This window comes from Triturus cristatus, unplaced genomic scaffold (assembly GCF_964204655.1).
Source record: "Triturus cristatus unplaced genomic scaffold, aTriCri1.1 SCAFFOLD_168, whole genome shotgun sequence".
Lineage (NCBI taxonomy): Eukaryota > Metazoa > Chordata > Amphibia > Caudata > Salamandridae > Triturus > Triturus cristatus.
Window position 1 is genome coordinate 1,254,813 of NW_028187305.1, and position 12,291 is coordinate 1,267,103.

Sequence of the window (12,291 nt, forward strand, 5' to 3'; positions counted from 1 at the left end):
AAAGTGTCATTGTGCAAATTGCATTACAGAAAACAATACGATTTCATTTGACCATTTGGTCCGGTGCGGGAGGCGGGCTTCCTGATTCCGCAAGTGACAGCTGAACAACCAAGCCACATTCCACCCCGGCCCCAAACTGTTTGTACTTTAAGAGTCAACTGACAGGACTGTTTGTCAACAGGTATTCCGAAACAGAGATTCTTCTACAGTTAAAAAAGCCTAGAGAGAGCAGGCATTGCATTACGTGACTTGTGGTATGCGGAACACATTGCTTTGCAAACCCTGTGAACATGCTTAGGAATGTGTTTTTTCTAAGTGGGCGAACCTGCTTTCTAGAACGGACAAGTTTTCAGCACGTCAAGGGGAAGGGTGGTTCCACTTTCATAAGACCTGATTTCAAAGCAATCCTCCTGAAACATGATCACGCGCTTAAACGGGGCTACTGTGCGCATATTTTGTTGACGTCCCTACTGCAAGCGAGTTATTGCTTTAAATTTAAAGACACAGATAAAGCTTTATCACCAACTTGACTGATTGCCAAACACACAGTCACAACACTGCACCCTACCCTAGGAGAATTATTCCTGCACCACTAAGTATTAGCAGGTGCTATGGTTTCCATGTGAACAGGCTACGGATAATCTGGAGAGGAGCAAAAATATACATCAAAAGCCATCATCATCTGCAAAATCAAGAACCTGCAGACACGTGTGCTTTTTTATGAAGTCTGACTACAAACAGCGTTTGCTGTCTGGACGACCTGTTCCATTCTTTAAAAACAAAACAAAAACTAACAAACTAACAACTAACAAAAATGATGCACTGAGAGAGTGGGCTATGGTATAACCCCGCTCAGCTATTGCCTTCCACACAGTTTTCATTCTTTGCAATTGGGCGGAAGGGCTGTTCATCAAGGCAATGCCATTTTGTGGATGGTGACATACATTTCCATTAGGTTTTGGTGATGGGGAATGGAGTAGTCCTGTTATGTATCACAACATGAAGCGTGTGATTGAGAGGTAATAAGAGTGGTTTAACTAATTTACTTTGCTGAAACAACAACAACATTTGAATTTCTAGTTTATGGCTTTTTCGTTCAGAAAGTGTGGTCCAGGATCATGTTCAAGTAAAAAGGAGTGCAAAAGGCACACTAGAGGGCGCTCAAAAACAAGTTAATGCAATAGCGAAACCATAAGATGCGGATCCAGCCACGCCACCACTCATATGTCCCCCCGTTCCCTCGCAGCGCCGCGGAAGGCCATCAGCTGCCAGACAATCACAATACATGCACCCGGCTAAACATATATAATAAAAACAAAAACAAACATGCAACGCCTAGAGCTTTGCGGGTGTGTCGGGAGAGCCGCTCAAAGACTGAGAGGGCACAGGGCGACCTCTGTTCAGAACCCAGAATCCTACTAACAAACTGTATGCAAACGCAGCCGCGTGTATATTTTGCTTCGCGCTTTCACTTTAAGTGAAAGCGCGATGCGAAAATAAACGCGCGAGAGTCAAAAAGTAATGGAACAAATCCCCACCCATGGAGAAGTCAGCATGAAACTTACCTGTTGGAACAAAGCGCGTCCTGCAAACATTCAGCGGCGATTTTAAGCCAAGTGAGAAGAAAAAAGTGCGTGGGGACAAATAATGGAGTGTCACGCCGCCGGTAAACGATCCAATGCCGGGAGGCGTGGCCAAAAGGAGACATGGCAGCAACAAGGAGGGACTAAGAAGCCTCCTTTACAATCAGAAGCCAGCGTTTTGCAGGTAAGATGACCCTAACCAATTAAAAAGATGGGCGGGTCTTCAACTCCGCCACCGAGAGCTTCAGAATATGCATTGATTTCAAGAAGCTCTCGAATGCCGCGAGCAGCGCATGCGCTGCTTTTGACAGCTAAGACCTAAAAAGGGGACATTAACGCACACCTGGAATGATCCACAGGTCAGATTAGTTTACTTCCTTTATTTAGCACAAACAGCTTCAAGGCACCGGACGAGGCAAAGCAAAGATAAATGCAAAGACAAATATAAAAAATGTAAACACAAAGTTTTCAAAAATGAACCGTTTGAAGTTAAAAATAATGTTGTTTATGCAAAAAAACAGAAAACCTAAACACTTGAATGGGGCATAGGTTGCAGTAGTCTGTTTTCTATTTCTCCTGCAACGCTAAACAGGAAGTGAGGGGAATTGAGAAAAATAATGGGGAAAGGTCAGAAACCGATGGCTGAGCAAAAGTTAGGCAGGAAAAGGAAGTAGGAATTAAGTATTACAAACGGAGCAATGCAGAGAGGTGAGGGAGTATTCTGCTTCTAAACTCAGTTGAAAACAGGAACACAGTGAAACAAATTGTATGTAGTGAACACGTAGAAAAGATATCGGAATATACATTGTTTTAATCATGGGTTCTGCATGTTGCATTCTTTTCTTCCGCTTTTGGGAAATAAATCCTGTAGATTTTGATTGCTGTTGCATATTACTACAATTAAGGATTGAGGAAGCAAACACTGGCAAAGTCAATGGGACAGGCATTGTCGCCAGTCTGTTTGCTTTGTCAATGCTACTGTTGCATTGTCCTGTTTTTTAAATAAAAAAAAATTAAAAAACCTTATTGGGAAAACTGCTGGGCTCTCAAATAAAAAATAAAAAAAATAAAGAAAATATTGGCTAAAAGCAAAATCTTTTTTGGATGTCACAGCACACAGTGCAATAGCAGTCCTTGGCACTTAATTGATTGAATGTTTGTGTGGACGTGCTCCTTGTGAATCTGCGAAAGGGCAGCGTGCCGGCACTTGATGGCTGAAGTGGCCCACACATTGCCCCATAATGTATATTGTGGAGTCATGAACATTTATTCCACCCACTACAAACGACCAAAGGATGAAGAGGGCTGGCTGAAGGCCCCATAAGTTAGTATATTATCTGTATAATGGTAGTAAAATTAAAAGGTCTTGACTAAACTCAGACCTTAAAACAGGTCGCACTTACAAATATATCGAAGAACGAGCTTGAAAACGTATACTCCAAAATCTCCTTCCTCAGATTCTCCTTGATCCCATCACTGGTCTGAGGATGAGAAACAACAACAATAAGGGGTCATAAGGGCTGTGGAAATCAGAGGTGAAACTGTATGAAGACTACAAGATTAAGCTTGCCATGGGAAACCTGAGCACAGTCAACAAGTGTTTCAAGGCACTAACACCTGAGTATCGTACATGAAACCCCTTTGAGAGAGACCTATGATCGTCACTGGCATTTGTAAATACTAAGATAATCAACCTATATATAGGCTATCACTTAAAAAACCCTTTTAAAGCCCCAACTAAAGGCACAGTTCTCTTCTTGGTTTTAAATACATTAGACATAAGTAGGACCATTTAAAAGATGTACAATTCTTTTAAATTGTCTTCCATCGAAAGCTAAATGGAAAAGAATACTAAGCCCATCCTAAAGAACCAAATATACACTAAGGTGTCTACCCAAGGGGGCAGATCCCAGAAGTGTTGACTGGGTGCCATGGTTGAATATTTATTATAGCCATTGTGCTCGATCAAGAGTTATCCGAAGAGGCCACCTCGCCAACTACAGGAAAACCATGATATGTAGAAGTATGAGACCTAACACGGCTAGTCCCAAAGGGCCATCCGTCACAAAGGTCACTCATAATGTGGCCGGAGATACACTGCAACACTCAGTCCAGCCCCAGGGGCTCCACAACCTCTCTGGAATGATCTCCCTTCTTATATTCTTCCCCTGTAGGGGACATAACTGCTTATCTACCTTCACTAGAGGGATAGGAGGATTCACATCCTCACAGCTAGCACCCACTGCACTCCTTCCTTTTCCATAAGGTTGTAGGCCATAAGGTAGTGAAGCATGGATGGGCATGCAAGTGGTTTGAGGGACTCTGCTATGTCCCATGCTGCTCCAACAAATGGATAGGGAGGCCTGCCGTAACTATTTGCCATGTCTGAGGCAGCCTATATCTTCTGGCGCGCCAAGTCCTACCATTGCCATCTCTCAAACCTACACCACTCCACACTTGAGATCGAAAGGGTCTGGGCATTTCGCATAGCAGTGGCTTCTTTACATCTCCTACCACACTTTCAGAAGCTAAACCTCTCAGAACCTGAAGCTCCCAAGGAAACCGCCAGCCGGTGTCCAGGCCCCTCCACCCTGCGTTGGTCTCTTACATGCTTATGCAGTATCACAGCCCCAACTGCAGCTCTGAACACAATGCGACTGAGAACAGCCCAACACACTCACCAGGGGCAGCACCTCAGTTATGGCAGAGAGACGTCACCTACTAAAAAATTGAATGATAATAAAAAAAGTTTATTATCATTTTATTTATCTTACTGAGTTAATTGCCAGCCTTAGGGCAGGGGCAGAACCATCCTGACAGAGCGTCACTCAGCTGCAGGGAGGAGAGTTTTGCACTGAAAGTGCGCATGCCGGTTTGGCCGGCTTTCTTAGGACGGCCAAACCGACATGCGCACTTACATTTCTCCAACCCAGCTGTGATGCACAGCCGAATGGAGAAATAGCACAGGCTCCCTGTGCCTGAGCAAGCGTCAAGTCATCCGATCAGGCCAATTATGGCGCTGCTCTCATGCTTGTATAACCAGCATGACAGCAGCGCTGTGATTCGCCCATAGGAGTCTGTGCAGTGTGCCCAAGGTCAGGAGAGGAGCACCAAGGTGGCCGCTGCAGCGGCAGGTAAGTGTTTAAATGTTATTATTTCCCCTTCCAACCACCTACTGCCCCCCCAACCCCCGGCGTTTGCTTTGGCACACCACTTTGCTGTTAAAGCAGCCGCCACTGACTCACTGCAACTGCACACATATTCACCACTGCTGACCTGTCTGTACACACACTCACTACTTCTGGATCACAACCAATCAACTACCAATATGCACTGTCAAGCTACAGACCAAGCACACACTGCCCTTTGTTGAGCATGAGGCAGTGATGTCCTTTCTACTATCAGGCGACTAGGTCTCCAACGTGCACTACAAATTGGTGTATGGTACACAAAATTATGCAATATTAATAAAAAATTACACTGTGATGATTTTCACATTACAGCATTTCAAACTTCATGTATTTTTCAGCATATGTGATGCTTACAAAAACGAAGTAGACCATTGCAAAATATAAACATTACACACTTTGCCCAAACAAAACAACAAAACCCAATGCATTTCGGGACTCTGGATCCCTTCATCAGGGGTAATCTGAAATAAATAAAGAAATGGGAAACGTCTCAAAAGATGCATATCTGAATCAAAAGAATTGTCAAAATGATTTGAGAGCGTCTTACAGTCATAAGTGGTCATGCACCCTACACCTCATCGTGATAAGATCAGTGACACGGTGTGGTCAGGGCACTTACTATTTTCACTGGGGCGACGCTAAAAATAGAATCTGTAATAACAGTATAAACCAACATGGACGTATTAAAAAGAGACAAATGGCCAATGCTTTTGTGCATAGTCATATTGATAGTTCACGTACCTAGGTGAACTGTGTTCAAAGTTCTATGTTCACTCAAGTAATTTTTCTGTGGTCACGTGGTGTCACGCACCTGACATGAAATTATGCCTGATCCCCAGACAAATAACGGGGAGGCAGCGCACTCCTATTTGTTCAAGATAGAAAATTGATTTTATCACTTGTGACTAAGGTGCTGCAGTGGTATGCTCGCTGTCAATCGAGCATAATGTCTGAAAGAAAAAGAAACTAACCATGCGATAGTCGCCACTGCGCACAGTGCTAGGGGTAACTATGACCCTTGATTATTAATCACCTTATCAGATGCAAAGTAATCAAACAGATCAATTGAATTCAGTGAACATATATTGATTCATATATGTAAATCATTTTCACACATATACATATTCACTGAAAAAAACATAGGTTTCACACATGTTATAGTTAGCTGGACATTTTACTGATAAAAAACCAATGAAATTCCCCCGTTATAGTTACTGTAGGCAACTATAACTCACGCGACCGTAATCCTCTGCTGATGCTAATACTGTATTTAGACACTTATTTGCCCATGTCTTCTTCCATTAAATTTTAGCTATACATATATTACAAATATTTTTTTTTCATAAAGACACATATGTCATCAGCAGAGGATTACGGTCGCGTGAGTTATAGTTGCCTACAGTAACTATAACGGGGGAATTTCATTGGTTTTTTATCAGTAAAATGCCCAGCTAACTATAACATGTGTGAAACCTATGGTTTTTTCAGTGAATTTGCAAGGTTTTTTAAATGCTAATTCCTAACTATAACGTGTGTGAAACCTATGGTTTTTTCAGTGAATTTGTACGGTTTTTTAAATGCTAAGTTACTGTACGATATTTGTGGCGTGCGCGCCCACTTAACGCAGTTCGTTCCGTGCGCGCACAGTGAGCACGCGGTGCCCACGTTACGCTAGATGGGCCATGAACGCACGATGCGCTTCGCGCACCGTGCGCACATGGAGGACATATGATGAGCATCGTTGTGACAGGTAAAATATATGTTTTGTTTAGCTCTATTAAGCCTTGCACAAAAGGTGCCCTTCGGGCACCTTTTGCACACGGGGTGGGGATAATGTGGATATATATATTTTTTTTTTATTATTTCTTACCGTACGCGTACGGTAAGCGTAATCGGCGAAATTTTCGAAAAAATTAAAATTGCCTTTTTTCACTTGGGGGATCGTTGGGGACTCCCTCGACATGGCTAGGTGCTTGGGAGCTGTGTAAACAGCCCCTTTACATGTTTTTGCACTTGGTTTTTCAACCCCCTGTCAGAGTGCGAGAGAGAAAATGGCGGCCGCCGCTTCCTGGTTTCGACCGATTCGAATGTTTACTAAGATCTAAGGGCCAATCAGAATCGCGCTCGTGCACGCCACCGTACGTGTACGGTAAGCGCACCGTAAGCGCACCGTAAGCTGGCTCAGATATATATATTGATTTAAAGGCTATTTTCTCAGAATCTACTGAACAGATTTACACCAAACCTACAAAAGGCACTTCCTTGACCTGAGGACTACCTCTCTGCCAAATTTCAAGTAATTCTGTTCAGCCGTTCGGGCTGTAGCTGTGTCTAAAGGTCCTATGGAAAAATGCATGGGAAAAACACGTTTTGGGACCCCCCTTTTATCTCAGCCCCCGCTTGACGAATCCCCCCGAGACTTTCAGGGTAGGAGCGGAGCGTAGCGCCCCACCTATTTTGAAAAATTCGCGAGGATTCGTTAACCGGCGCCAAAGTTATTCAAAATAGAATGTTGCGGATTTCCTATGGAAACGTGGTCCTAACTATAACTACCTACTGGCGACCGCCAGTAGGTAATAATTCATTTTGTTACAGAATACCTCACTTGTAGTGTATCCTGATGCTGATAAACATATGTCAATAAACAAACAAGGTACATTTTTGGTTAACACAGTTTAGTACACGAGAGAATAAAGATGAGCCCAATGCATTTCGGGACCGACACGTCCCTTCGTCAGGGGCAATCTAAAAACAAAAACACAATAATGATTGACATTACTAATAATCAAACACATACTGGTTGTACCCAATGCAAATGATTCAACAAACTATTAGCCACACTACATCAATGGTGAGACAAGACCCAGTTTTTGCAGTGTGTGAATACAACAATTTGCTGTGCTGAAATGGAGGCAGCAAGAACCACGCCACCAGAAAAAGTCATACACCGTGGTGATAATGAAGAAAGTGATGATTTGTACTCTACTGGAAAATATGAGAGGAGGAAAAGGTGATTCAAAGGTATGTATGGCGAGGTGGACTCACCTCGACTAATGTACCAAAAAGAAACGCATTGAAGGGAAGATTGCGGGCAAAATCGTAAATACCAGCCGATACAATTCTGCGGGAGAAACAACGGTGCAAATTGTAGAAAAAAGGCTGGGTAAACGAAATGATAAGATATGAGGGAACGTGGCTTTCCACTTACCCACCGCTGATCGCGTGGTGAAACAAAGTGGTGTTGTGCTAAAAAACTTAAAAATATATGGATAAGAATGATGGGGCAGTCTCATGAAACAAACGAAAAACAGCCTTGAAAACAAACGAAGCTATGCGGAAAAAACATTGAGAGAAACTTACATGGATGTCAGAGAAGAAGAGCGCGAACCGTTGGATCAGGTGAGGACCGGTACCTGGAGGGAATACTCGCGAGACTGCAGAAAGCCGCTAGATAAAGACTAAAAAGGGAGGACGGCTCCAGTGGGTGACGTCCTATGTGGACCATATTAAAGATAGAAACAGGACAGGCGAGAGTCCCGCCATGATGTAATAGTAAAGGTCTAATGCTACTAGTGCACATGTAATAGGGATAAAATCATGAAGCTACCTCATAAGAAACACGATGGGGGATAAGTGAAGATGGATAATAAACTACTAAAAAACGGGGGGGAGAAATGTCAAAAACGAACCCGATGTCGGGCTTCAAGGTCAATCTATACAATACGGTAAGTAAGGAGTACAAAAGGGAACGGGACAACTAACTGCCCTCAAAGGCATACGGTACTGTAAAGAAGAAAAAAGATAGCTGGTGTAAAAAATATATGTAGACCAAACTCCATGGGAAAAAAGAAGGCTCCGCAACCAGAAAGTGATAGTTGAGGTACAGATAACAAATGTCAAAAACCTAAAAGTGTAGTGTGATAAATGGAGAGTGAGTAATGAGATCAGAGGACTGTTCAGGACTATTGCATCCAAACGCAGGTGTGTAATTGAAAGAAGATATAGATGATATGGGAAGAAGAGATTGAGTGTTGAGGGAATCCTGAGGTTTACTTTAGAAAGACTTATTATAAGAAACATGACATATCCAGACGATCATTAAGACCAGATGGGGTCAGAGTATGTAGTTTTTGGATCCAGTAGATTTCTTTACGTAACAGCATGTTGGTAACATCTAAACCTGGTCGAACGTTTATTGTCTCAATAATTTAGAACCGCAGTTGTGAAATCGTATGTTTGGCCTCGGTCCAATGAGTTGCAAGGCTTGAGGTAGTGTTCTTGTGTCTGATTCTGGATTTATGTTCAGTTATGCGAGTTTTAATTTTTCGTTCGGTTTTCCCTACGTATGCTTTTCCGCAAGGACATTTAATGCAATAAATGACGTTAGCTGTGTTGCAGTCGCTGGTATGTTTGAGCTGTATCTTCATGCCAGATAAAGGATGGGTTAACATGTTCCCTGTGATTACATTGTTGCAATGAATACAAGATAAGCATCTTCTCGTCCCATGGTATAAAGTTGGTTCCTTAGTGATGACCGGGGAATTCAAGAGAGTGCGTAAATTTCTTCCTCTAGTATACGCAAACAGGGGTTTATGTTGAAACAGGTCATGAAAATCCTCCTCTTGTTGTAGAAGTTCCCAACGGGAATTAATGATATTCCTTTTGTCGGGAGAAATGGTTGAAAATTTAGTCACAAATACCAGTCGTTGTTGAGGAATGCGTGGTTGTTGTGTTAGGAGATCCTGACGAGGTTTAGCCATAGCTTTTGATAAACAATTCGTAAGAACTTCCTGGGGGTAACCCCTTGCTGAAAACCGTTTAGAAGTTTCAAGTAATTCAGTGGAACTGTTCTCAGTGTCAGAACAAATTCTACGAATCCTGATGAACTGGGATAAAGGCAGGTTCCTGATAAGACTTCGTGGATGGAAGCTTGAAAAAGCTAGTACGCTGTTTCGGTCTGTAGGCTTGTGGTAATCCCACAGATCCCCAGACACACACTTCTCTGATGAAGGGTTTCTACATACCTTCTACCACACAATAGATTTGGATATAAATCATTCACAGAGATAACCAGTATAGATACACAGAAAAAACACAGTTGAACACACAGAATTAAAGAGTCAACTGCAATTAGATCAACAACCCATCCTTTGATACAATCTAAATGCCCGCAATTTCCACACTTTGAGCAAAGTCGTAGACCTTTTTGACAACACATGTTTCGTCGAGATGGCATATCACCCACGCCTTCATCAGGGCTTAATATAAACAACTAACTGTAATGCTACCAATATAAGGATGTTGTAACAATATCAGGAGTATTCTCCGGTGCTATTGGGATATGAAATATAGCATTTTGCACATGAAGAATTCATTCTTCATTGGTAGCATTACAGTTAATTGTTAATATTAAGCCCGGATGAAGTTAGCTAAAAGTTCAAAGACTTGGCTCAAAGGGTGAAAACTGGAAACATGAAGATTATATTAAAGACAGATTGTTGATATAATTGCAGTAGACTCTTTGATTCGGTGTGCTCAAAGGCGTTTCTTTCAATGTATTGAGCTTGTACAGTTCACTAAGGTGGTTTGGTGGCCACCTTTCCGTTTAGAGGAGTGTAGTAGTGCTCAGATCAAACCACATCACTTTCTGACAATTTAAGTGTGCGCCACTAGTTATACCAATCCACAGAACAATTTGTTACTAGTATCAATACACAGATTAACAAAGGACACACATATTCACATACACAAACAATGCAAATGCAGATATCCATATATTCACACAAACATGTAGACTAACATATCAATTCAGTCAAACAGCAACACAGATAAGAATTCAAACCTATTTATAGGCACCCATGTATATAGCTTGGAACAAATGCAAGTATGTGCAGAATCCACACAACGCAGAAGCAACATAGTCAAAAATAAACCATGGTTATGGAAAGCTTGAGAAAAAAAAAAAAAGATGTGGTAGTGAGGAAATATGAATTTTGTGATCAGTTATGTCCCCTATCGTAGACCCCAACGGCTCCATGTGCATGCTATAAGTACATGTATGTTCCCTCCAGTTCCAGAAATACCAAAAGACTTAACTCCTCCATTGCTCCCGATAAAGCACATCCCAAAACACATCCCAAAACAGCAAAGGACGATTTCCTTTCCTCCTATTTAGATGACGTAGCTCCCGAGTATGCTAATACCATACCACACACACCGCATGACGATGGTGTTCAACATCAAGATCATCCGTCTGTATCCCCGCAACAACAAACTCCTACACAAGTTCCCACAGGTCCATCCGTTTCTACTGTTTTTCCCGCATCTACAATTTCTATCTTACGTCCAACGAATCCTTTTTTGCCCAGCACCTCAGATGGTGCTACAGGAGGTACGACAGACATGTTTGCCACACCGCCGCGAAATAAACAGACCCTTAGAGATTTAGCACTCCAACGTACACCCCAACTAGCGACGTCCGACATGTTTAAAGAACATCTTGTGGATTGTAGATACGATCCAGTGCCAGGTAAACAGGACAGATTGCTAATATCATCACTACGTATACGACGAGCTCATTGCACAAGGAGTGGTTGTAGAAACCGACTCCAATGTATGCAATTCCCCGATAATTCCGATTCTTAAAAGAACGGATCCAAAAGCACCACCAGTATATCGATTAGTTATTGATCTGCGCGAATTAAATAAATGTATTGTACCACAATACCCTGTGGTCCCAGATATCTCTTCATTACTAACAGCTATTGACTCAGAAGCAATGCTCTTCACTGTAATTGATCTCAAGAATGCTTTCTTTGGTGTCCCAATAGATCCGGAAAGTCAATATCTGTTCGGATTCAGTTTAAATGGACGAAGTTTTAAATTCACACGCGCACCTCAAGGATTTACAGAAAGCCCCAGCATCTATAGCCAAGCACTGAAACGAGAACTTGACAGTATCCACATGCCAGTCAACACTGCCTTGCTTCAATATGTCGATGATCTGCTGATCACCGCCCGAAGCGAACATGAATGTGAAACAGCGTCACTGACGGTTTTAAAATTTCTGGCCGACAAGGGGCACAAGGTGTCCCCTTCTAAGCTGCAATTCTGTGTTTACCTTGGGCACTCGCTGTCCAAGGAGGGAAGACAGCTTACACCCGATCGCATCCAGTTAATCGCTAACATGCCACCACCCAAGACACAAAAGGAGGTGCGGGCTTTTATAGGCCTCACCTCATACTGTAGGCAGTGGATCCCTCAATATGCATTTCTAGCAAAACCACTCATCCAGTTGACAACACAGGAGGCAGCCACATCGACTGTTCTCCCTTGGACTCAAGAACATACACATGCCTTTGAAAGCTTAAAGAAAGCTTTATGCCAAGCACCTGTTTTAGCAACACCATGTTACAGTAAACAGTTTACACTCTTTGTTACAGAGCGCGATGGTACTGCCTTGTCAGTACTCACTCAGGAACAAGCAGGATCACACAAACCATGTGCTTATTTCTCTA

The 12,291-nt window shown here is 42.5% G+C and overlaps 1 protein-coding gene across 23 annotated transcripts in view; it reads right to left on the reverse strand.

Annotated features, from left to right (window-relative positions):
* The window catches only part of LOC146771980 (stAR-related lipid transfer protein 3-like), a 134,528-nt gene that overhangs the window by 65,703 nt on the left and 56,534 nt on the right, over positions 1 to 12,291 (reverse strand). For 16 of the 23 annotated variants that reach the window (XM_085640256.1, XM_085640259.1, XM_085640257.1 and 13 more), the window contains one exon: positions 2,987 to 3,064. The exons of the other annotated variants lie outside the window; for them this stretch is intronic. In XM_085640256.1, coding sequence (XP_085496382.1) covers positions 2,987 to 3,064 — 78 coding nt within the window. The remainder of the gene's footprint in view (positions 1 to 2,986; positions 3,065 to 12,291) is intronic. 23 annotated transcript variants of the gene reach the window in all.